General features: G+C 50.8%; 1 protein-coding gene across 11 annotated transcripts in view; it reads right to left on the bottom strand.

Annotated features, from left to right (window-relative positions):
- INPP4A (inositol polyphosphate-4-phosphatase type I A) overlaps nt 1-26957 on the bottom strand; it is a 134257-nt gene that overhangs the window by 22277 nt on the left and 85023 nt on the right. For 2 of the 11 annotated variants that reach the window (XM_084754609.1, XM_084754604.1), the window contains exons 10-20: nt 26776-26923; nt 22338-22468; nt 20388-20492; nt 19732-19840; nt 17831-17848; nt 14694-14877; nt 13439-13657; nt 12329-12569; nt 9146-9178; nt 1125-1297; nt 1-124 (exon numbers count right to left, since the gene is read on the bottom strand). In XM_084754609.1, the coding sequence (XP_084610735.1) occupies nt 1-124; nt 1125-1297; nt 9146-9178; nt 12329-12569; nt 13439-13657; nt 14694-14877; nt 17831-17848; nt 19732-19840; nt 20388-20492; nt 22338-22468; nt 26776-26923 (1485 nt within the window). The remainder of the gene's footprint in view (nt 125-1124; nt 1298-9145; nt 9179-12328; nt 12570-13438; nt 13658-14693; nt 14878-17830; nt 17849-19731; nt 19841-20387; nt 20493-22337; nt 22469-26775; nt 26924-26957) is intronic. The other 9 variants (XM_084754614.1, XM_084754612.1, XM_084754610.1 and 6 more) reach the window with 7 other exon arrangements.

Here is a 26957-nt window from a genome sequence, read left to right on the forward strand (position 1 = left end):
CATAGGTGCTCAGCAGGCTCTCAAACTGGGCCAGCAGCCCGATGGTATAGAGCTGCCGCAGGAAACCATCATCGTGCAGGCAGTTCCTCAGCTTGATGATGAAGCCGCAGATGAGGGCTGTCAGCTGTGGGGAGACACAGGGCGATGGAGGGTGGAACTGCCTTTTGCCCCCCAAGCAGCAGTCAGCATGTGCCCTGCTCCCCTTGTGTCCACTGCTCAAGGGACCCCAGCCACATCTCATATCCGTCAAGGAAGGCTGGGGGCTGAGAGCCAGCGACTCCCTGGCCCTGAGAGCGCAGTAATCTACGGCTGTGGGTGGGATGGGGGGACACCACAGGCTGGCGGCTCCTGTCAGGGGTGGGCTTGGGTTGGGCTCAGCTTCTGACTCGACTTGCCTGGGTTGTTCCTGAGCTGAAACTGTTTGGAAGCTTAGACTCAATTCCCCTCAGGGAAGGGGCTACCCACCCGGACCCACACCGACCCTGTCTGGAACAAGAGTGAACGTCGCTGCCTGGTTTCCTTAGGGAGGTTTTCTGTGGGACAGCCAGGCTTCCCAGCACCAGTGGGGGACTACAAAGCACCAGCCTCAAAGCTGCCCACATCGTTAGTTTCATTACTGACATCTTTTGGGGTTTTTGTTGTTGTTGTTTGTTTGTTTGCTTCTTTTTTGTTTTTGTTTTTGTTTTTTTTTACTGACATCTTTTAACTTGGGAGAGTCACCTCAACCTCACTGAGTGGTAACTGCTATCTTTAAATGGAGCCCTGTGAGAAACCACAGGACCTGAGTGCCTGCTGTTGCAGCTACACTGACAAGCACCTATGTGGTCCCTGGCCATATACATCCCTCGTAGAGAAAAAGAAAGAGGTGACAAAGAGGCCTTTGCCATCGCCCTCTTGGTGCCAGGCTGTCCTGTCAGAGCTGGCTCTTCAGGAGGAAAAAATACTCATTAGTGAGGTGGGCTCCTGCCTGTACCTTTCTGTTAAGGAAACCAAAAGTAACGGGTGGGGAAAATGTGGCTACCTATGCTTCTCACAAGTGAAGGGGGAAGGGCAGAGCTCCCCGAGCCTGTTTTCTCTGAGGCAGGAGGTGCCCACGACCACCCTTGTGTCCTCTGGGGGCTTACGGTTTGGCAGAAGACGACGTCACGGCGGTACTGCAGGCTCAAGTATGAGGCAATGGTGGGGGCACTGTCCTGCATGAGCAAGAAGACCATGGCCTTCTTGGCCTTGTCGCTCATCATGGCCACACAGTCTGTGAGGGTGGTCAGCAGAGGGTAAAGGGCCTCACTCCATTCACCTGCACATGAGTGAAGGGCTTGTTAGAATTTGAAAGAAACACTTCAAGAAGCAAGTCCTATAAAGCGGTAAGCCATAACCATTGCCCCATCCTTCCTCTCTCAGCCCTACCTCCTCTATACCTCCAGACCCTGCTTGCCCCACACACGGCCTGGGAAAGTAGCACTAAGTCTGCCCAGAGGCCATCCTGCTCCATCCCTCTGCCTGCAGTGAGCTAAGTCAGCTTCACTCTGGTACCCCCCTCATACACCAGGCACCCTAAAACTACTAAGGACCCTTTCCTCCATATGCAAGACCATGGCAGCTGAGGGAAACAAGAGAGAAGCCTCTGCAGGTCACAAGGCCAGAGACAGTCCTGTGTGCAAGAAGAACCAGTCTCCTTCCCTGGCGTGGTGGTCCCTCTACTCCACAGGAGAGGCCCACTGGCAGGGTACACATTCCAGCCCTCCCACAGTGGAGTGCTAACTCTGCTCATGTCACCTCCCCTGTACTCACTGCTCCTCAGCCCCCACTTCCCCGCATGTTCTCAACTGTTGCCAGCTTAGCTTTCTTTCAGAGATGTAAGGGAACTTTAACTCTATACCAAAACAACCCTTTAAAAATAGAGCCCTGAAGGGGAAGAGTTGGGTTAGGGGCAGCTTTGGCTCTGCCCGTGTTTCCTTCCTTCTTGGAAGACACCAAAAAGAGAAGATATGCCATGTCCAAAAATAGGCACCAACACATCCCTACTTGGGGAAGCCAGCACTCCGAGGAGTGAGCATCTGGAGTGACGGAGTGCAAGACGCACTCAGAGCAGCAACTGCACTACCACAGAGAGCCTCTGTCTCTGGCATACAGAGTCCGAAGACACTAAGAGAAGAGAGACTTGCTCTGCTTGTCTACCGTCTGCCTAGCACTTTAACTCCGAGGACATATGGAGGAACATGCCCACACTCAGCGACAGGCCTAAGTGTGCACAACAGTGCTGGGCTGGAGATAGTCTAACTGGCTATGCAGGCATACTGCATGGGGACAAGGTTATGTCTGTAATGGAAAAAAAAAAAAGGAGGCTTAAATTAGAATCTAAAGAAGAAAGGAAGGTCTTAGCAAATATAACACAGTAACAGAGAACACTGGACTGAGAAGTGGAAAATATGAGTTCCAGGCCTGGCTGCTGAGCAGCAGCAGACACAGGCAAAGCCCTGGACTTCTCAGCCATGTGGGACCTTTTCGGGGAGATCTGAGAGGAGCACTAGAGAGACCCACAGGCCTCACACTCTCTCTCTCTCAACTCCTCAGACACCAAGTTTCCTGCTTCTTTGAAGACCTCTGTCAGCAGAGTCTACCAAACACATACAATACAAACTAGAGAGTGTGGCAAATCGTTTGGTAAAGGTACGTACAGTGAGTCTTTTTCATAGGGAGTATGCTGGTGCATGTCTGTAATCCACGCCCTGGGGGGCTGAGGCAGGGGGCTCACAAGTTCAAGGCTGGCCCAGGCTATATACTAATATGCAACCTCAAAACAGAAAAACAACCAAGCTTCCCTGTCCTCCAAATACTGCTCTTCAGTAGGAACTGAAATGCTTAGATCAAATTCAGCCGTATTTACTTTGCTTTTCCAATTATTACAACTCACAGGGTAATCGTGGCTATTTTAGCTTGAAAATAACCAGAGTATACAAGTTGTTTTGTTCAGCTAAGCCAAGCTCCTCCATATGACTTTTTCACTTTACTTTTTTTCAGAAATAAAATTCATATCACAGTGCGTTATTTGCTAAACTAGAAAAAAACAAGTCTAGAAGAAACGGCCAAGAGGCATTTTTCAATACTTGTCCTTAAAAAATGGGTGATATGAACCTGCAGAGGGCAGGTGTGACATCTTCCCAGATGGTCCCAGGCAAGTCTGGATGGCTACAGTCCTGGAAAGGCACCAACCACCATTTTGAATATTTCTACTAGCCTTCCTACTTTATCCACAGAGAGAGGAAGTGGGCTTAGAGGCTAAGAGCTATTCCAACACACAAACAGAATGGTCATCTGCACACATCTGACTCCCAAAGCCATTATCTCTAGTAGTCAGCCTGTTTCTGCTGAGGAAAAACAGGACTTAGTGGGTAATATGTGCTTTATGCATAGGTAGAAACTCTCAATTAAAAGAAAAATCCCAGCCAAATTAATTTCAATGGCATCCCATGGTTGTAGGCATGAGATTATTGTGAAATGCTGATTTCTGTACACCCCACATCAGGTGGCAGTCCTTGTTCTGAGGATGTCCTGTCTCAATGCTGTGTAAACACTGTTCCCCAACTGTCCCCTAATATGCCAATAAAGCAGCTTACAGCAGGGGAGAGAATAGGGCTGGACTTCCTGGCAGCCAAAAGAGGAGGAGTTAGAGGAGGAAGCAGAGGTCCCAGCCACCTGCAGAGGTCCAGGAGACCTCAGGGGAGAGGAGCCGAAGCGGGAAAGCTGCAAAGTGCAAGCATCTCTGGGATTCATTCTGCAGGAAGCCAGATTAGCTAGGAGGGTTAGGAATAGAGGAACACTGCTCAGTTCACGTGCTGTGAGGCTTGTTAAGATAACGTCATAGTCTCAATTATTTGTGTGATAGCCGGGTAAGAGAGAAACTGAGAAACAAACATAGTTTTATGAAAATAACTGTAACACATGGTATCTACCCACCCAGACCTGTCAAATAAAAAAGGGCTAGAATGTTAAAGTTGGTGAAGGGTTTTCAATGGGATACCTCAAAAAGAAAGACATCATCATCGTCATCACCATCATCATCTATTGAACCAGGTCAACTAAGCAATGTCCCAAGTGCTTCAGCTGTTCCACTTCTGGGTGTAAACTCTGTAGCTATCTGCTAACCTGTGACACGTGATGCCTGGACAACCCATGGTCTACACTGCTTTCAATAACTTCAGGAGCTCTTTCAACCCACAGCCTACTTTTGCTCCTTTTTTTTTTTAAATTAATCCATTAGTATGAACAAGGAATGAGATACAGAATGTATGAGTGTCTGTATGTTTGTATGATTTTATGTATATGCATGTATGAGCAAACGTGTAGGTTATGTGCATCCCTATATGGATGTGTAGAGACCGGAAGTTGATGTCTCTTGTCTTCTCTTCTATCACTCCCCACCTCACTTTCTGGGATAGGGTCTCTCAATGAACCTGATGCTCACCAGCAGGCTAACATCCTGGCCGGCCAGCAAGCTCTGGTCCCAGCCCATCTGCACCCCTTCCCTCTGGTGTTTGCGTCATAGATATGCTTGGCAACTGCTGGCTTTTTCCTGTGACATCAGATCCCCATGACTGCATAGCAAGGGCTTTAACCATCAAGTAATCTCTCCAGCCCCTGGGTTGTATGTGCTAAATACATGTTCAATACACAGTACAGGATTCCTGGCAAGGAACTATTTTCAACATCAACCGTGGAAAAGCCACCAGTGCTTCGGCATCACCTGTGTGCTTAGAGAAACCAGAATGAAGAATGACCCCTGACCTCCTGCTCACAGGCTTCCCTTTCTAGTCCTCACCGCTGGCCATGGCCCTAGACTTCCACATCACCCATCACTGACGCCCAGTGAAATCCACTACCTGAAGGCGGCTTGGGGGTTGTGTATTCAGAGGCTAAATTATGATTTAGCCCCAAGATCTGGTTGCAGTCCAGACATGTGCATTCTCACATACACTGAACTATATTGTGTAAACTTTGCTCCTCAATTATCTGATTGGTTAATAAGAAGGTAGACAGCCTATAGGTCTGAGGTAGGCAGAGCCCAGGCCCCCAGGTAGGGACCATCAGAAGGCAGAAGAAGAAGGAAGTCACCATGGGGCAGTGTGGACCATGAGCACATGGTCATGAGGACTGGCCTAATGAGCAGAAGCAGCCCAGACAGGAACAATATGGCAAGTAATACTGGGAAACACGGCTAGGAAATAGCAAAATAGCTTAGAGGACTATCTACCCAGCTCTAGTGCTTTAAAGATTATAAATCTAAAAAGTTTCTGTGTCTTTTACTTGGGAACTAAACTGTCTAAAGTAGGGTAGGAACCCCTAATAGATAATTAAAAGAAAAAAGGGGCATAGCAAAATCCCCAAAATGATTCTACTTCAAATGGCGCCCAACATGGGACTCTAAAAATCCAGGCTTAGAACCTGAGAATTCCTGGATGGAAAGGCAGGGAACAAGCAATTCCCAGAACAGTTTCCTATCCATTTCTTTAAGACTGGCGTCTTGGGCATGACCTACAGACAAAAGGCTTTCTAGAGTTGCAGTAGACCTGGGACAGACAGGGTGGAGCCTCAGAGCTCGGCAGTTTGAGTTTTTCCCCAGGAGCTGCTGGATTGCTTGAGCTGCTGCCCTTAGGGGACACTTTCTGAAGACCACAGCCCAATTTGGGTCCCCACAGAAAAAAATCTTGGCTACCCAGAGCTGGGCTGAGTTGGGGTGGCTGGGGCAGAGCCAGCCAGGGCCATATACTGAGCACTTGACACGGGAAAGAACAAAACCAAACAACCAAACAACCAAATAAACAAACAAAAACCACTAGGGAAGCTAGGTATAAGGAAGAAAAATCATAGGAAGAAGTGTTTGGTTTAAATATAAGAAAATGGGGTCCTTAGGGAGAGATTTTAAGATTAAAGAAGATGGTCATTTTCTATGTTGATAATGGGAGAGGAAGGAAGAAGATGGAAAGCGAGGACGTCGGCTGCAAGTATTTATGTTTTAAAACTTAAATTATAAAGCTAGCCAAGTCTTCCTAACAACTAGTTTTCATGTTCATGAGCACATTATCTTTTCAAAATGTTGAAAAAGATGTGTCGCAAGCCCAGGTTGGAGGCTGGGAGCTAGCTGGTTTTGAGGAAGAAGTCTTTGTGGATTCTTTGATAGAGCAAAGTAAAGCACTGCACTGCCCTCTGGGAATTGAACTAAGTTTTAACCTAGCCTTTAAGATTAGAAACCAAAAAGCAATCATGAAAGGAAATTAAGAACTCATTAAATTGGTCTTTGAAAACATTGTTACCTGGAACTGAGCGAGGCTTTTGAGGCCTTTCTTCCAGAAAATAAAGACTTGGCTGTCAGGCCCGTATTAGGCCCTTTTATATATGTACTTAAAATAATTTCAATGGGAAATGTCTTAGTGATAGAAACTTCTAGTACAACGAGAGCTCTTCCGTTTGAGAAATGTGATATTTACATAGGATTGTTTGGATCTTGTTTTCTAGCTTTTCCCCTGCCTCCCCCATCACCACGTCCAACACCACCCTCATCATCTAGTCTGAAGGTAGACTTATCTTTCTCTATATAAAGGAACAAAAAATGAACACCTTACTTGTAAACTGACATCTAGCAGCTAGTGGTGAAATTGAAATGGTAGAATTCTTTACAGCCTATTCCTGGAAAATGTGTCTTAATTTTTTTTTGAACCAGTACTCACCTTGTCTTCCCAAGATATCGTAAGTTAGACTTTCCTTTTCAGAGCTGCTTATTTTAGGGCTACTTTTCTTAAAATTTTAATTGAGGCATAATTCATAAAAGACTACATTGTTTTAATGAGACTTTTTAATACCTGTGCCTGGTGTCTTTCTCTAGTCTTCCACGAGGGACCATGTCACTTTTTTAGGTTTACTTTTACAGTTATGAGGTCATCAACTTGGACGACTTTGCATGTAAATGCAGTACAAGGTAAAACCCAAGCTCACCAAATGCAGTTCACTCTGAGTGTGGACAGCAGAAGGAACACCTTGCCTGTTAGCGTGCTGGTACCCGTGAGCCAAAACACTGAAGAAACTCCATTTTCTAAGCAAGACCCAAGGCATATTCCAGGGTTTCCTGCTTGAGCTGACAGTGTTGGTTCAGAACCATCTGAATACACATTTTTACAGTCTATGTGTACCGCTGGCTAAGAGAAAGAGCGTCTCAGGTACACATGCATCTCATAGGCCCCCAGTAATCACCAAGCTCTTAAAACCAGCATTGTAACATCACAACTACATTTGTTGCCAGTTTTTATTTAGACAAAAAGGGGGAAATGTTGGGGGTTGGTTCTGTATATTCAGATCTGGCCCCAAGATCTGGCTGCAGTCCAGACATGTGCATTCACATGTACACTGAACTATGTCGTGTAAACTTTGCTCCCCAATTATCTCTAATTGGTTAATGAAAAGGTAGACAGCCTATAGCTGTGCAGAAAAGAAGTAGGCAGAGCCTCGGTTCCTGGGCTTGGGGGAGGGCGTCTCAGGTAGGGACCACCAGAAGGCAGAAGGAGAAGAAGAACGAAGCCACCATGGGGCAGTGTGGACCATGAACACATGGTCATGAAGGCTGGTCTGATGAGCAGAATTAGCCCAGACAGGAACAATATGGCAAGTAATATTGGGGGACATGGCTAGGAAATAGCAAAATAGCTTAGAGGACTGATATCTGCCCAGCTCTAGTGCTTTAAACCTTATTATATATCTGAAAAGTTTCTGTGTCTTTTATTCAGGAACTAAACTGTCTAAAGTCGGGTAGAAACGCCTAATAGATAATTAGAAGTGAAAGGGAGCCTAGCAAATCCTCCCAAAATGATTCTGCTTCAAACGCATCATCTGTGTGCTGACAAAACCCAGGGTGGAGGACGACCCTGAGCTCCTGCCACAGGCTCACAGGCCTCCCTTTCTGGTCCTCACTGCTGGCCATGGCCGCAGACTCCGCCTCACCCATCACGGAGGCTCAGTGAAATCTGCTACCCGAAGGCTCTGGCTGAGTCAGGCAGCAGACAAGTAGAGAGCAGGGTAAACTGTGAATCGGCTAAGCTTGATGACCCTGACAGCTCATCCATGACACTGGGATCTAAGACCCACTCGGGGCTGCTGCACTGATGTTTGGGGAGAGAGAGCAAACTGGGATGACATGGGGAGCCCAGTTAGACAATGACTTAGGTGTGGTTCTGGGCTCATGCCAGGTCACTATGTCAGTGGGCAGAACTGGCTTAGTAAATCTTGCGTCCATTGTGTGCTGTACTTTAGATTGAAATCGGGTGTCTCTCGTCTTATATATCTACTCAGAAATATGCAATCATTGGGCTGATCGTATAGCTGATTTCTTTTTAAGACTAAAAAAATTGTTTTGGGGAGAAAGGCACATGGTAAGAAAACTACATCATGGGTTGGTTAACCCTACAATAGAGTCTTTACAGACTATGAGAGCAACAGAGACTCTGCTTGCTGCACTAACAAAACAGCAGGTGATAGACCAAAAAAAAAAAAAAGCATAAAGCAGGCTGTGGCCAGGATTTAGCTCAAGACCATACGTAGCTTGTCGACCCTTAGAACTAGAAACATTAGGCTCTCCATGAAAATTTAGTAGATCAACGTTCGGTAAGAGTTCAAAGCTGCACTGTGTCCAGAGCTGGGAGCAGACGTGCACCTCCACACTCTCAGCGGACACAACCCATCCGATTGCACCCTCAGAGCTGCGAGCAGAAGTGCAGGTGAGCTTACAAGGAAAATTTACAGGAATATTTACAGGCCTATAGCTTTCTAAATCAGATTGCCCGCCACAGGAAGCCCAGCATACTCAGAAATAAGTCAAGTGAAAAGGTTTTAGGGTGTAGAAGGAAAAACACAGTGTCCAGCTGCCTGCTGCAGGCCATAACTCCCTCAGTCCCGCGGGTCCCTCACCAAATCTCAAAACAAAGGAAATCCTGAGATATTCTCCCAACTATGGAATGCACGTGTGCGCGCGCGCGCACACACACACACACACACACACACACACACACACACACACGCACAAAACCTCTGGTAATTGAGCTTCGAGCGCTACCTGAATATTTAAAGACACCAGCCGGAGCCTTGAATGCAAACCACGTACCTGGACTGGACTCTTCAGGAGGGGGGCTGCAATCTGCACAGAAATGGAGGGTACAGGGATGGTTAAGGAGCAACACACAGTTCAAACATGAGCAGCTCTGTCTCAGAGCTGCTGCATCAGCAGCTGCCAGCAAGGTGGTTAAACACATGGAGAGAGAAGAGGCCTGGGGCTCAGGCTCCTCTTACCCAGGTTCCCCCGGGCGGTCCTGCTGCTGGGAGCAGCCGAGCCCTCTCAGTGGTGAACATCAGTGAGTCACCCGAGTCAACATCCATGTTGCTAACCCTTCAACATAAAGTGCTCTTCAAGACGAGTGAGCCAACACACAATGCACGGATGCCACATTGATGATGACGCAGACATGGAGACCCGTGTTAGCATCAAATGAGTGGAACCCACTGCCCTGACTTATTAGGGAGTCCAGAGCTCAAGATAGACTTCTGAGTGCTAAGCTGGTAAAGCCCAAAGATAAAAATGCCCAGAGAACCTTATGACAGTCCTTAAAATGCAACGAAGCTGAATGCTGGATTTGGAAGGCAGCTCCAGGAGGAAACTCCTCCATCTGGGCTGCCCCTCATGGTCTTCAGAGACCACCACTGGGGTGCCTCATTTCATTTTCACATTTCCCTTGAAAATGCTAAAACTCCTGGTTAAATGGATGTGCCGTCTGAGGAAAGACAGTGCGAAAAGGCATCAAAGGAGTAAATCTGTATTTCATATTATGTCTGAACTTCAGTTCAAAGGCTGTCTGTCCACAGGAAACTGAGGTGAGATGGCTTCAGGGTCCCAAGACTGGCCAGAACAAGTTTTAGGGGGTTGTCAGGGACGGAGGGAATAGGGCTCCTTCCTCTGTTGTGTTTGGACATGACTTATTAAGCTGGCAAGAGGGAGAGAAAAGCCTTTCGTAAGTTGAAGAGCTCAGCCTCTTTGTCAGGACTCAAGGCCTGAGCCCAGCTAGCTAAGGGACAGGGCCCCTCAGGTGTGACGCGCTGCAGTCAGTAGAGGCAGCCGCTCTTGAGCCTCTATCTGGCTAATGCAAATTATCCCAAGCCTTGAATCACTACATGTTTTTATATGTGTTTTTTTGTTTTTGCTATCCATAGCTTCTACGTCAGGACTCTGGTCTATGACTGAGGAGGAGAGTTTAGTAGCCTGCCTTTTGAGTGCCTGTGGCGATCTCAAACAGCAGGGTGCGACCATCCAGTGGGTAAACAGGCCTTTTTTTTTTTCCCGAGACAGGGTTTCTCTGTGTAGCCTTGGCTGTCCTAGACTCACTTTGTAGACCAGGCTGGCCTCGAACTCACAACAATCCGCCTGCCTCTGCCTCCCTCATGCTGGGATTAAAGGCGTACGCCACCACGCCCGGCTCTAAACAGGCCTTTCAACGCAGAGGGAGGAAGAAGACTCCATTATTCTCAATCAGTGGCTCCTAACTGGTCGCAGAGATTTGATGACGCTCTAGACTTTCTTCCTGTTCACTTAAAATTTCAGCATGTGATCTCATAGGTACATGAGGCCAGTGTGTGCATAGGTCCTGGGTTAACAGGGCAGCAATGGAGAAAATATTCCCACCAGACAGGCCTGTCAGCAACCCTGTAGGGCATTTTCTTAATTAGTGATTGCTGTGGGAGGGCCCAGTCCACTGTGGGTGTAGCCACCCCTGGGCAGGTGTGTAAGGAAGGAAGCTGAGCAAGCCTGTAAGGCGTGTTCACTATGGCCTGTGCATCATTTTTTGCCACCAGGTTCCTGCCTTGAGTCCCTGCCATGACTCTGCTGGATGGCAGGCTGTAAGCTATAAGCTTTGAAATAAACTCTTTCCTCCCCAACTTGCTTTTGGTCATGGTGTTTTGTCAGAGCCATAGAATCCCTAGCTGGGATGAGCACCACGGACAAGTGAGTCAAAGACAAACCGCCTTATCACACAGCACACTTGCTCCTAAATTTTAAAACTTCTAGCCATGCTTTCCTCTGTATCTGCAGAAAATATTTAAAGTTACAAACAAAATTATATATATATATATATTTTTTTTTTTCTTCTTCAGTCTTGCAGTGGCCTCATTCACTCTTGGAAAGTGATCTACCACATAACTACAACTCTAGACCTCCAAACAAGTGAATATGAAGGAGACATAAGTAATGAAATAATTAAATGTTTAAAAGTAAACTTTCAGGAAATAAAATAAACAGGAAAATGAGAACAAAACAGACACAAACTACTTCCATGAATCGATCACAGGCTTGAAAAGGTGCCAGCTGTAACCACCCCCTCCCACACCCCCCCCAAGATGGAAGGCAGATCATGTGGACGTTGCTGACACAGAGGTTCAGGTGGGACAGAGAAAAGGCAAAGGGCATGAACACATGAAGGATTTATCAGGAGACGGAGAAAGACACTGACTCTGTGCTTGCTGGCCACTGTCTAACTGCGCTCCTCATCACAGGAAGCCTGCACACCCTGGCTGGACTCACAGCAGCTTGAAAGCTCCTCGTGGAGAGCGAAGGAGGCAGAAGCTGGGTGCAGCCAGCACTCACATGACTTCACCCAAGTGTTCTCCAGCTCTTACAGAAAAAGGTGAGAGGCCCTAACGCAGAGGGACACATCAGTCCTCAGCCTCCCTGCCTATCATGTGGGCGGTGTGAACATGCCCTGTGTCTGAAGTGTGCTGCTGCGCGGCACTGCTGTACACTCAAGGGCCCCCTCTAAGAGTGGTGTCGGACAGGTCAAGGTAGCTTCTCTGCCATCTGCCTGAGTTATGAGACTCTAGGTGACATGTTTCTGCTGGGTAAGAGCACGTCCAGCCAATGAGAGCCTGCGGGCTGCCGGCACCCATTCCCAACACAACAAACATAACACCCAGGGGCATCTGCATCCAGCCGCTGGCTGGCAGCTTCTCCGGGTGACTTACAACCCTGAGAAGGTTTCCCACCGTGGCACTGCGGCCCGCGCGGCCCACCTGCCCATGGCGATGCAGATGCAGAGGGCTCAGCCGCACGGGAAGACGACAGTAGCTTCCACCCTGCCGTCTGCGGCTCTATGCCTGGGGACTCCCCCTGACTGCTGCACTTCCTGTCAGCCCTCCCTGCAGTCGGCTTGGTGGAGGCAGGCATGGAGTCAGAGACACAGACACACAGAAGTGATGAGGCACGAGCTGAGGCAAAGCGTGGGAAGTGTGGACGCATACGCACGTGCGTTTGGGTGAGGATGGCATGCAGCAGTGGGCATGGAGGAGGGGGCGTCACAGAAGGGGTCCTCCGGTCTGATCCAGTAGGCTTGGCTGTCCCGGTTACCTTTCTTGCTGGCGCAGGTGCTTGGGCAGGGGAACACGTCCTCACAGCCCTCCCCGTGCAGGCGCTCTTTCTGCAGCAGCTTGTCTACCCGCTGGATGATGCACTCCAGGCTCTTGTCCACGTTCAGCCACACTTTCTCCTGAGACCAGAAAGACTGGGTCAGCTTGTGCAAAGGAAAACCAAGCGCAGGACACAGCCTACCCATCTCTCCCCCTGTCCCAGCCCAGCGACAGCCACATTGCCATTCAGGACAGATTTGTTCTTCAAAGACAGCTTGCAGCCCTGTGGTCGCTGACTGGAAAGCCTGGCAGACATCTGCCGCCGACTCTATGGGAGACAGCCAGCCTTCCGGTCTCACTAACAGGCCAGAGGGCACTAAGAGCTCATCCCTTTGCCTCCGGCCACTGCCGGCCACCTACAGCCATCACAAACAGCGTAGTTTCCTTCTGATGGGCAGGAATGGAAACAGCTGGTGGCAGGGGGTGGGGAAGCTGGGAGGGCAGGAGGAGGGGAGAGCAGGCTGGGGGTGAGCTGCAGAAACCCACACAGACCACAGGCTGCCAGGGCTGGAGGAACACTTCGCTGCCAATTAATAATTCAATGCTTCATGGGATGTCTCTGAGCAGCGGCCCCAACAAATGACAGCAAGTTGTAGTAGGATGTGTCCCTGCCTAAAGAGACACCTCGGGAACAGTGGTCAGGGGTCACTGTAGCCTGAGCACTTAAGCCCCTGCATTCAACGCTAAGACCCCTAAAGGGCAAAGGATGAGCAGAAGAGGCCTGAGGAAGAGGAGAGGCCTGGCTCCCAGCACAATCATGTCACGTTGCACACGCTAAGGTCTGAAAATGGTCTACCTCATCATCAGGGGGCCTGGAGCAGTCTGGGAAGCAGACCTGGAGCTTGCTAACAAAGCAGCTGGCCTTTGGGGCACTCTGTGAAGGAAGACAGGCGGCACTTCTACAGTTTACAACCAGCAGCAGGACAACGGGCAGGGGCAGCTGACTCACCCACTCCTCCTCATGCCAGTCCACCTGCAGGGAAGACCGGCTGCTCCTCCCTGCCCACCTGGCCATGAGGGTGTCCTGGTCATTCCGAAGCATCACCTGTTCCTCCTCAGTTGAAGTAGGCGAGGCCTTGGAAGCGATGTAGTCAGGCCGTGCTGCATTCAGCCCATGGATGGAGTTGGCCAGCAGCTTACAGTCGCAGACAGTGACCAACTGCCTAGTCTGCAGGGACACACAAACCAGGGCCACTAAGCATGCTTTCTCTTAGAGGGTAGACAGGTTAAAGCCAAGGCCACCTCCCACCCCCGCTGTGGTCCCACAGAGCCTGCTAGGACAGCATTCTCTAAACACAAAGGTAGCATGTGATCGGAGGATAATCTCAGCAAGACTAGAGGTCGCAGGGGTCTGCTTGAAGGCTGCTCAGCCCAGAAGTGGTCCAGGAAGATGCGAAGGGGCTGAGGAACCCTACCTGACCTCTTCTGTCTCTGCCTGCCTTTCACTCTACATCACCAGAGAAAAGGGCTCATTCCCAGCCTGACAGCGTGGCGGACTGTGCCCCAGCCTCTGGAGGTCTGGTCCCCAGGGTCACACATTACTTGGGTTCAAAGACTAAAGCATTTTTTAATGCAGCAGACTTTAAACGACTGGATTTCTGGCATCACGTCTTTCGTCTTGGAGACTGCTGACAACCATAGCGTCCTTTCCCAGTGGTCCTGGTCTGACTTCTGACTGTGGGAACTCATGTGAAGAATATAACACATTCCAAGCAGGAACAACAGCACCCACCATCAAGTCAGGTCTGGGCGGAGAGGTGGAATCAGGATGCGTGTGTGAAGGGAAAGAGCGCCAGCATCAGCAGCCCATCAGCCACTCTCTCAGTGCGCACCAATGTTTATACGTTTTAATCAGGATTGGGTTATCGTTAAATAGAATTTTTAAAATTAATTATATATAAGCCAATAATTGTTATGTCAGTGCTGCCCAGGATGTCACTAAGGAAGCTGTTTGCTGTACAGGTCCTGGGGAAATGAGTGCAGATTTACTTGCTGGAAGACACATGAACACACTGGCCTGAAGCCACGCCTGAGAGTCACAGTCACAGCCTTCCCTGTAACTTTGTGGATTTAAAAGAAAAGCCTTCAAGGTCACCACAATGCCACTCCCTAAGGCCAGCTCCAGGCACTTCTGGGTGGCCCAGCAGCTTTCAGAATCCCAAGGTACCTCTCCACCCAACGCATAGCCTGGCAACCCCTCCTACCTTGTCTGCCAAGATGGCGAGCGTCCTCTCAAGGCCAGTGGCAGACCTGTCCTTCGCCGCCCTTGAGAGCCGTTCTGCGTAGTAGCTAACCTGGGTTTTCAGGGTGTTGATCTGGGCAATGATCTCCTTGGCGCGGACGATGTCCTGTGGTATGTAGATTATGGACTGGCAGCTGGATGGCGTACTGAAAGGAACAACAGGTCCTAAGGGGCTCTCCCAATCATCCGACCCACCCACAGCTGCCCCTCAAAGAAAGAGGTGTTTCCTGGGCAGTTTGGTCACTAATGGCAAAGGTCAATCTTAGAAGGCCTTTTTTTTTTTTAATCAAAGGAAGGGGTATAAAATAGATGTAAGACTGAGACTTTTGTGTGTACCTGTACCTGTATGTGTCTGTATATTTACCACACACTTGTAGGTGTGTATAAATATATTGGATCTCACTAACAATTACCCAATGCTGGGATCTTGCCTGGGAGCTTCATCTCTTAACTCATAAGCAGTCCTTCGGAGATGGGGTCTGCTCACACCACAAGGGATCAAGTACCACACTACAATAGATGCCGAACTATGTTTTAAAAGAACAACCCAAAGAACCGAAACCACACCCTGAGGCTTGCTTCCTCATCTGGCCAATAGGGTCTTTAGGCTTCCTGTGAGTGAGCAGCCCACTTCTTTCTCTCACACACAGTGACCCGTAGCAAGTTCCCAGCACTGGGTTCCTTTCTCTTTCCTGCTTCAGGACTTCCCTACGTGGACAACGGCATTTGACCAGAGGCAGGCCCAGCAACTCAGCGCCTCCTTCCCATCCCTCACTACCACGTGGCATGTGTGTCTGGGAACGGGATGTAAAGGGCCAGGCCAGCTGCTGCCCAGCTGCTGCCCTGCATGATGAGGAGCCTCTGAGGGCCGACTCCACATGCTCTAGTGTCATGGGAGGACCTAGCATGTGTGGTCATCCAAGATGGCAGTGATAAGCTTATGTCTCTTAGCTCAGGTTCCAACCAACCAAAGACTATAAATTTGTTTCTGCGGCCACCTGAGAATGCCTGAGAAAATAAGGAGGAGACATGAAAGTCATCAAAGCAAAGGTCTCCTTTTGGGATTTGCGGATTCTGAGCCCCAGATGGAACGCTGTCCCTTCTGAAATGAAGGCTGAAATAGAGGGACAACACATAGAACAAAAGGGCGCTCTCATCACACCCTGCCCGGTTGTTGGAGGTGAGAGGCACCTGAGACCTTTCCAGGGAGACCCAGAAACAAGTCAGGAAGCAAGAAACCACCTCTGCCATTTCTCTCTCTGGACTAGGGGGCAAACATGCAAACACCACACACCAAACTGCCCCAGAGAGAAACACCGCCACCACAAGCCCACACCCACAGCAGACAATGATGGATTGCCAGAAGCCCATGCAGCATGGCCACTGCGCCTGTGCAGCAGGAGCATCATGCCACAGCACCGCGTGCAGGAGCCACTTTCCAATCTGCAATCTCTCTCCCAAATGAATAGCTGCCACTTGGGACAACCAGGTCTTGGAAACACATTTCAAAGAAGAACTAAAAAGCAGCATCTGGTCTTTCCAGCCCCCAACCTTTGGAGTCTATGTGGCTTATGTGCCATGTGTGTAGGTCTACTGTTGCATATAGCCATGGCTGTGCACACTCTGTCATAGCGACACCCCTATGACTGACACACGGTGAAGGCACAAATGGGCAAGTCCAAAGACCTGCTCTTGGGGATGTGCATGTACTGAGCTAGGTCCAAAATCAGGAGCCACACAAAGGCAATGGAGCAGGGCACAGGGGCCATCTGCCTTATAGTACACAGGCCACCAGGGGAGGGGCCGAGTGTCCTACCCTCAGCTCTTCCTGCACCAGCCCAGGAGGCAAAGCCTATGTGTGGCCTTGGGCTTCTTAGACCCAGGTCTGCTGGGCCACATATACCTACTCACAGTGGAGGCCGTGGGTTAAAGGTGATGCCATGTAAGAGCAGAGTGCCTAACGTGCAGTCGCTCTGGATAGGAAGAGGAAGGCTGACGCTGCAGAGCTGACAGTCTCATGGAACTGGGTCCCCCACTCCTGGGGTAGGGCCTCTTTGCCTGGCCTTGCTCTCAGGCCAGAAGGTTCTCCACCTGTCTTGGGAATGCTCAGCACTCTGGGAGAAGAGAGTGGAAAGATAGGAGAAACCAAGCCCTTCCTATGAGAGGGAAGATCCAGGATCTTCAGTTAAGATGGAACCTGCAGAACTTTCCGGATAAGGTTCACATAAACCAGCTGGGTTGGAACTTAGCAAGGGCAGTGGGGCCCTGGCTCGCTGTGTTCTACCTTCACTGCTCACCCCTCAGGCCCTCAGGGGTTGAACTCATCCTACTATGGAAGAGTGCGCCTCCCTTCAGAGAAGCTGTAGGAGGGAAATGGATAGGAGTCTGGAGGCACACTCCATCAGACAAGGAGAACAGGAAAACGCCAAGGCTTCTTGCTTCACTGTGAGTTCGAGGCCAGCCTGGTCTACCAAGCAAGTCCAGGACAGCCACACTGCACAGAGAAACGCTGTCTGAAGTGAGCATGATGACTGCACAGATCTGTAGCCCTAGCTACTGAAGGCTGAGGCAGGAGGATCACAACTTTGAGAAAAGTCTTGGTGCAGGATGAATTCAAGGCCAGCTTGGGGAAAGTTAGTGAGCCCTATCTCAAAAGAAAAAAATTTTAAACGGTAGAGGTGGAACACAGTGACATAGCTTTGCCTACCATGTGTTGAAAATAAAAAATGTTCCAAATGGCCTTGGATGGACAAAATGACTCACTGGGTAAAGATGAGTGCTGCCAAATGTACCCGCGGGATAATGTGACACTCAGCACCCTGGCCCTCTCTTCTGCATCCTGGGAGAGGGCCAACTGGACCCTGGCTCTACCGAGCCCAGGAAGAAACTGCTGTCAGGTTTGAAAGGAAGGCTGCAGCCTGCAGCCCAGCTATTCATTAACAAAGAGCATTGCAGTTGGAAGGAAGAGCTCCGTCTACAGGACATGTAACTGGGAGGCACGCGGCAAATGGGATGTAGCCACCCAGATGAAGGACAGCACAAGCTCTCTCTGCACAAGAGCGAGAATCAACATACACTCTCTCCAGACAGAAAACTCACCAACACTCCTCAAAACTGCTAAAGAAAAAAAAAACCAAACGAAGCATTAGCCATTGTTAGCGAATATCACAGGCAAAGCACAATTTGAAGGCTGGCTGATTTTCTTTTCTCAAGATACTTAGAGGTAATTTGCTGAGGCCATGGCTACAGGGTAGGCAAACTAGGAGTCCCAAATGCTTACTCCCTGGAGCCAGTCTGTGGCCTGTGCTCACCCCAGAGACCTCTCACTGGGGGCACAGACATCTATACCTGACGGAAAGCTCAGAGTGCAAACTGTCAGAAAGTGGACTTAGGGCATTAGTACAAAGTTACAGAAAATCCATAAGTCCTGAAGCTGAAATGTAAAGTGGTCTGCTATCCAAACTACAGCCTTTCTTGACCAAAGGACAGTCTGGTGGCCCCTCCTGATTGGCCACCTAGAATGAATGGACTTTCTCTGTCAGGGAACCCCGTCACCTCAGTTCATCCATTTACACTTTACACACATCAACAGGCAATGGTGGGGCGCGCGCGCGTGCACGCGCACACACACACACATACACACACACTGACCGACTGCAGATCTGCGGTGGGCACTGAAAGCCCTGCCCTTCTTCCTGCTCCCTAGGGCACTGTGGTCATGAGTGCTGAGGAGGTCTGATCACCTAGCTTGTGTACTTGGTAGGAAGGAATGAAGGCTGTCCGAAGGCCTCACGAGCACAATGAAATGGCTTTGCTAAACCCAGCACTTCCACGCATCTCCTCCCCACATCCAGGACTGGCTGGCACACACTGCACGGGCAACCGCTCTGAGAATGTCCGTTCTTGCTCCCTGCTCAGTCCCTGACATCACCTACATCGGTGGCCTCTAGTCTGCCTTCCTGACTCTACCAGGCCCTGATGGGCTGGCTGTGGGCTAACTTGCCAGCATCCTGGTGTCGTGTGCTCACTCTGGCCACAGCAGCAGAACTGGACAATGACCAACCAAGTGCCACTTGTGCCAGCGTGTAGGAGGCTCTGGGGGCTCCCCAGACCTTTGTTTCATGTCTTTCAAACCACTGTACTCCCAAGACCACATTCTGCAGCGGCATTCCAGCAACACTGTCTCATTCTCTCACACTTGAAGGCCTCTCTGCTAACGCACCTGCTACCTTCTCCCTTCTGGGAAAACCAAGCTGGTCTGTTCTCTCTACCTCACCTTACATACGGGCATGTTCCCCAGTGGCCCAGTCACACCCAGACCATCGTCAGTCTTCTGAAACTGAGACCTTGGGCTGCTTCCTCCACCTCACATTCTACCCAAGCATGTCACAAGATCATCACTCGTCTCTTCTCGTCTATTACAGTTGCGCCCCTCTGACCCACTTACATTTTTCTGGGTGACTTTGGGAAGCTATGCCAAGAGTGTGTCATCTGAGGCCTTTCCCCACCCTGCCTCTCTTCCAGCTTCCTGCTCAGGACAGAACAGGACAAACCTCCATACTGGGGATGCTTGGCACTGCCGTGCTTTAGGAAAGAACACAGAGTGCCAGGGGCTTTAGGAACTACAAAACAATCCCTGAAAGTGTAGTCTTGTCAGAGGCTTTACAAGGCTGGCGCTCCACCGGCTGAGCGGGGTTATAAAGGCAGCTGAGGGTAGGACTGCACACAGGCACTGCCTGAAGCAACACTCAGAGGTGGCTCTCTGTGCAGCTCACATGGACAGAACTGGGCTGGTGACTAGGTGCCCTGAGCACTCACTCTCCTTAGCCACGTGCGCGCACACACGGAGTAGCACAGGGTCCCTAAAGCAGCTCCTCCAGCCGCACGCGGAAGCAGATCAGATGGCTGGATGTTTTTGCACTTCTGTTTTTGGCTCTTATTTTAACTCACAAACATCAGACACAGCTGTGCAAGGACCACATATACCCTCCTTCACTTACTGTTTCTTGGTCTCTTCAAACTTGTGCAGCTTTTTTCGAAGACCTCCTGACTTGAAACCTTGGCAGTGTGCCGCTGGGGCTCCAATAGTGACGACATCATAGTTCTGATCTGAGTGACAGAGAGCTTTCCTCCATTACTCTGGGCTCACGCCTGTAGACAAGCCAGCTACAGCAACATGCACAGCACCGTGGGACCTACCGCCCACATGAAACAGCCTCTGGCTCCCCAATCCCTCTTCTAGAGGCTAAAAGAGGGCTTGCTGGAGCCAACACTGAGTTTTCAGTAAGAACAGTTATTGGTGTCCGAAGGTAGAGCCACCTGGGCTGCTAAATGCTCCCACCCACCCCTCTTCGGGAAGGCTCACTGATGGCCACTCTAGGCCATAAAAACAGAAGGAAGCTGAAGAGATAAGGAAGGGGTTTGCAGCTTGTAAGTAAAAAATTTCAAAGGTCCTTGGGAGAGAGAGAGGAGGGAGAAAAGGAGAAAGGGAAGAAGGGGGAGAGGGAGGGAGGGAGGGAGGGAGGAGGGAGGGAAAGTTTTCTCTAGTTGCCCAGCATAAAGGAAACATGGGCCAGATATAGGGCAACTGAGGGACCAAGTACACCGAAGGGAAGGAGCAGACCACCAGCCAACAGCAGGGTAGAAAAGTAAGTACCTGAGCCTCCGTCATCTTGAACTCGCATCCTTTGTATGTGCAGGTTTGTGGGAACAAATTCTAACTTTTTATCTGCTTTCAAACTGCTTGCTTTAAACGAAGGACCTAAGAAACGGAACGCAAGAAACTGGCCGTCAACAAGCACCAACAACAAAGAGTGACCTAGAGCTGCTGCCGCCGCATGTAAGCGGGGTTATCTCAACAGGGGCCCAGAAAGAATGAGTGGCCATTCAAGAGAGCAGGTTGGAGGCTGACTTGTACAAGGCACTGGCTCTGAACGCAAAGGCTGCAGCAGTGATAAGGCCATCCCTCCTGTGACACAGTCCAACTCACAGACGTGACACACATCACAGATGTGATCTTAGGCAGTGTGATGCCAACATTATAAAAAGCCAGTGGACCATGCCAGAGGCTGCCCTCTGCCAACTCTATAGATTGCTATCTTCCCAGCACCTGGAAACTGGTCTTTCTGGAACAGCACATCTCAGTCTGAAGTGATGAGGTTTGTGCTTCACCTTAGGGTCCATCCAGATCCACAAGGCAAGGTGGCACTGAAGCCTGCTTGACCTCTCCAACACATTTAGTAGGTTCCCTCACACATGCTGTGGCGAGAGAGACCAGATGATGCAACCAGTAGCCACAACCTTATTTCTAGAATCAGAATCCAGAACGAAATGAGGCATCACACACCTACCAGCCAAAGGAATTACAGGCAGAAATGACAACAGGAGAGTGAGGAAAGAAACAATCTAACTAGTAGGAAACAACAATGTATCAGAAGCTCAGCAGAGAGCAGCTGCATAGTCTGCCTTCTGTCACAGAGTCTGGTAGCCATGCTGTGACCCTCACACCTGCAGTGTGCCTGTCTTGTGACACTGCAAAAAATAAAGCCAAGGCCTGTGTTTAGCTGAGACTCTCAGAACAGCAAGATGCTCCTGGCATTTGAGATGCTCCATCCTAGAGAATTCCAGTTTACATGGGTTCCATGCTTCCTCAGGAGCGCATATCCAGCATGGAACGGTGCCTCAACCCTTCAGGCAAATGCTGCCATCTCTCTAAGTGATGCAGCTGGACTTGCTCCAGTCCCACATACCACCATCTTTCTAAGTTTATAGACAAGTCCCTATATTCTGTGTGAAAAGCACATTAATCATAAACCTATGATTTTTTCCTTAAACCTACAAAGCATTATATATACTGAAAGAAGCCAAAGGTAAAGAATACTCTAAAAGAAAGGGAAGGGAGAAATGTTATAATTATATTACTCTCTCAAAAATAAAATAAAATACATCTTTATAAAATAAATCATAAGAAGTAACAAGTACTTTGAAAGACTAAAGCAATTAAGAAACAAACAAACAAAAAAAAAATCCTCCCATTTGGAATAGAAAGAAAATGAAATCGTGTAGTTTGAAAGTCAAATATCATTTTCAAGAAGGGTGCCTTCTTAGCATGCACTAAGCCCCGGCCTTGACCCCCAGACTCCAGCTGGAAAGAAGAAAAGGCAAGAAAGAAAAGAACACTGAGGTGTCTGAACTTGGCTTTCTCTTTGGAGTCTTAAAATAGAGTGTGTACTCTGACAACTTACACACTCATTGAAGGTGACGTTGAGTGTGTAAACTAGAGAATGGCGTTGCTCAGGCCAACAGCCCATATCCTTTGGGTTCTTGGTGGTAACACCAAGATGGACAACCCACATGAACCAAGGTCGAGACTCTGCCTCACTTCAGCCCCACTCTACAGCAGCTGTTTTAGGAGAACACTGGAGAAAGGCTTCTCTCAAGTCACTAATTTGTCATTTTAATTAAGCTCTGAAAACCCCAGAGTTGAAAGAATTCACACCTACATGAGAATCTATTTTTAAAGACCCACTCAAGATAATCAGTGAGAGTCTGTGAGCACCCCAGATATCGAGTTGGGAATGCAGGCACTAGCACAGGCCACACCCACCTTTGTACTGATGGAGGTCAGTCAGATTCTCCTGGTAGGTGAGGATAATAGTCTGATACTGGGTGACAATCTGTCGCCGGAGGCTCTCCCAGCAAGGAGACAACTCCCCCAACTCTTCCAGCTCACATACTCTGCAAATGAGACACATGTCAGGCCACGGGGCTGACTCCCCTGGAGCTAAGACTAGGACAACGGAGCAGGCGAGAAGCAGCCGGGAGGGCCAGGCTGGCCAGAGCACAGGGTGACGTGAGAGGTCACGAAGCACATGGGAAGCACATGAAGACACCATTGAGGTACTGGCCCAGTTCTCTGCAGGATGGTGAATTATTCCAGAACAGAATGGACAGATGTGAGAAACCACTTACCTCCCCACCCTCATCCCAACAACCCCCTTTCTATGTCAAGTGCACAACAACAGCATCTCACTTCTGGGAGTGGCGCCATCTCCTTTCCTGAGCACCCTTGCTGCCCACACTGAGTGTTAGCGCCTCATGTGCAGTTGCTGCCTACTTAACCTGCTCTAAAGCACCTGCCCAATGGAGGAGCTCCTTCAAGCAGTAACACAGTCAAACGGAAAGCAGACAACAATAAAAACCACAACATGGGGGGGGGGGCGGGGCTCATTGGCTGAGGTAGATCCTCAGGAGCCAGGCTGAGTCCACAAAGCTGTCCTCTGACCTCCTACATAATACCATGACACACATGCCCCACCCCCTGCCTGGTGAAAATTACACCATGAAAACTGAAAATGCACAGAGAAACTGATTATAGTTATAATAAATGTATATAAATAAAGACAATTTTAAAGTTAAAATTATGATATAAATGTGTAGATAAACAATAAAATAGCAAAATAATAGTTTGTAAATTTAGATGAAAGGTATGTGGTACTCACTATATTCTTGATATTTTTCTCAAATTCTGATTTTTTTTCAGAGTGAAACTGAAAACTGCATTAAGGCCCTGAGTTTCTAGCTACATGGTGTCAATCACTAACACTGACTTAGAAAAAGTTGTGGAGGACAGTCTGAGACAGGGAACAGCCTCACCCTTACTAGGAACTGAAAAAATATGCCTCAGGATGAGAGCTTTGCTCTGTGTGGGGAGAAGACCCTGAGGTTCATCTTCTGAGCTCTTATCTCTGTGGCCTCAGACAGGACGAATGAGAGGAAAAGAGACAGACAAAGAAGAGAAGATGTGTTAATGTTAGCCTTATAAAACTCTTACGCAGCAAACTGTGAAACAGAGGAGCAAACTGAGAGGAAGGCAGGGGCCACAGGGCCAGCAAAGGGGAAGCCCGGGTCTGTGCTCCAGCCTTTGGAAGGATGTGCACATGACATGGGGGGAAGGCATGTGCACATGACACGGGGTGGGGGAAGGCATGTGCACATGACACGGGGTGGGGGAAGGCATGTGCACATGACACGGGGTGGGGGAAGGCATGTGCACATGACATGGGGTGGGGGGAGGGCATGTGCACATGACATGGGGTGGGGGAAGGCATGTGCACATGACACGGGGTGGGGGAAGGCATGTGCACATGACATGGGGGGAAGGCATGTGCACATGACACGGGGTGGGGGAAGGCATGTGCACATGACACGGGGTGGGGGAAGGCATGTGCACATGACACGGGGTGGGGGAAGGCATGTGCACATGACATGGGGGGAAGGCATGTGCACATGACACGGGGTGGGGGAAGGCATGTGCACATGACACGGGGTGGGGGAAGGCATGTGCACATGACATGGGGTGGGGGGAGGGCATGCGCACATGACATGGGGTGGGGGGAAGGCATGCGCACATGACATGGGGTGGGGGAAGGCATGCGCACATGACATGGGGTGGGGGAAGGCATGCGCACATGACATGGGGTGGGGGGAGGGCATGCGCACATGACATGGGGTGAGGGGAAGGCATGCGCACATGACATGGGGTGGGGGGAAGGCATGCGCACATGACATGGGGTGAGGGGAAGGCATGCACACATGACATGGGGTGGGGGGAAGGCATGCGCACATGACATGGGGTGAGGGGAAGGCATGCACACATGACATGGGGTGGGGGGAAGGCATGCACACATGACATGGGGTGGGGGGAAGGCATGCACACATGACATGGGGTGAGGGGAAGGCATGCACACATGACATGGGGTGGGGGGAAGGCATGCACACATGACATGGGGTGAGGGGAAGGCATGCACACATGACATGGGGTGGGGGGAAGGCATGCACACATGACATGGGGTGGGGGGAAGGCATGCGCACATGACATGGGGTGAGGGGAAGGCATGCGCACATGACATGGGGTGGGGGGAAGGCATGCGCACATGACATGGGGTGGGGGGAAGGCATGCGCACATGACATGGGGTGGGGGGAAGGCATGCGCACATGACATGGGGTGGGGGGAAGGCATGTGCACATGACATGGGGTGGGGGGAAGGCATGTGCACATGACATGGGGTGGGGGAAGGCATGTGCACATGACATGGGGTGGGGGGAGGGCATGCGCACATGACATGGGGTGAGGGGAGGGCATGCGCACATGACATGGGGTGGGGGAAGGCATGCGCACATGACATGGGGTGAGGGGAAGGCATGCACACATGACATGGGGTGGGGGGAAGGCATGCGCACATGACATGGGGTGAGGGGAAGGCATGCACACATGACATGGGGTGGGGGGAAGGCATGCACACATGACATGGGGTGGGGGGAAGGCATGCACACATGACATGGGGTGAGGGGAAGGCATGCACACATGACATGGGGTGGGGGGAAGGCATGCACACATGACATGGGGTGAGGGGAAGGCATGCACACATGACATGGGGTGGGGGGAAGGCATGCACACATGACATGGGGTGGGGGGAAGGCATGCGCACATGACATGGGGTGAGGGGAAGGCATGCGCACATGACATGGGGTGGGGGGAAGGCATGCGCACATGACATGGGGTGGGGGGAAGGCATGCGCACATGACATGGGGTGGGGGGAAGGCATGCGCACATGACATGGGGTGGGGGGAAGGCATGTGCACATGACATGGGGTGGGGGGAAGGCATGCGCACATGACATGGGGTGGGGGAAGGCATGCGCACATGACATGGGGTGGGGGGAAGGCATGCGCACATGACATGGGGTGAGGGGAAGGCATGCGCACATGACATGGGGTGGGGGGAAGGCATGCGCACATGACATGGGGTGGGGGGAAGGCATGCGCACATGACATGGGGTGGGGGGAAGGCATGCGCACATGACATGGGGTGGGGGGAAGGCATGTGCACATGACATGGGGTGGGGGAAGGCATGTGCACATGACATGGGGTGGGGGGAAGGCATGCGCACATGACATGGGGTGGGGGGAAGGCATGCGCACATGACATGGGGTGGGGGAAGGCATGCGCACATGACATGGGGTGGGGGGAAGGCATGCGCACATGACATGGGGTGGGGGAAGGCATGCGCACATGACATGGGGTGGGGGGAAGGCATGCGCACATGACATGGGGTGGGGGAAGGCATGCGCACATGACATGGGGTGGGGGAAGGCATGCGCACATGACATGGGGTGGGGGAAGGCATGCGCACATGACATGGGGTGGGGGGAAGGCATGCGCACATGACATGGGGTGGGGGGAAGGCATGCGCACCTGACATGGGGTGGGGGGAAGGCATGCACACCTGACATGGGGTGGGGGGAAGGCATGCGCACATGACATGGGGTGGGGGAAGGCATGCGCACCTGACATGGGGTGGGGGGAAGGCATGCGCACATGACATGGGGTGGGGGAAGGCATGCGCACCTGACATGGGGTGGGGGGAAGGCATGCGCACATGACATGGGGTGGGGGAAGGCATGCGCACATGACATGGGGTGGGGGGAAGGCATGCGCACATGACATGGGGTGGGGGGAAGGCATGCGCACATGACATGGGGTGGGGGGAAGGCATGCGCACATGACATGGGGTGGGGGGAAGGCATGCGCACATGACATGGGGTGGGGGGAAGGCATGCGCACATGACATGGGGTGGGGGGAAGGCATGCGCACATGACATGGGGTGGGGGGAAGGCATGCGCACATGACATGGGGTGGGGGGAAGGCATGCGCACATGACATGGGGTGGGGGGAAGGCATGTGCACATGACATGGGGTGGGGGGAAGGCATGAACACATGACATGGGGTGGGGGGAAGGCATGTGCACATGACATGGGGTGGGGGGAAGGCATGAACACATGACATGGGGTGGGGGGAAGGCATGTGCACATGACATGGGGTGGGGGGAAGGCATGTGCTCATGACATGGGGTGGGGGGAAGGCATGCACACATGACATGGGGTGGGGGGAAGGCATGCACACATGACATGGGGTGGGGGGAAGGCATGCACACATGACATGGGATGGTGAGTGTCCTTCCTCTCCATGCAGTCTCACCTGGCTGCATCTTCCTCCAGCAGGAGCTTCACAAACTGCCGAGGCACATGCAGGGAGAGGACGCTCTCCGCCATCTGCTCCAGGATCCGTAGGTGGTTGCCATCAGTGGTTGGGAACCGGTACATGCGGCAGATGGCACCACCGAACACTGAGATAGGAATGTAAGGAGACAGGCTGTGGGT

This window comes from Acomys minous, assembly GCF_964271855.1.
Source record: "Acomys minous genome assembly, chromosome: 13".
Taxonomy (NCBI): domain Eukaryota; kingdom Metazoa; phylum Chordata; class Mammalia; order Rodentia; family Muridae; genus Acomys; species Acomys minous.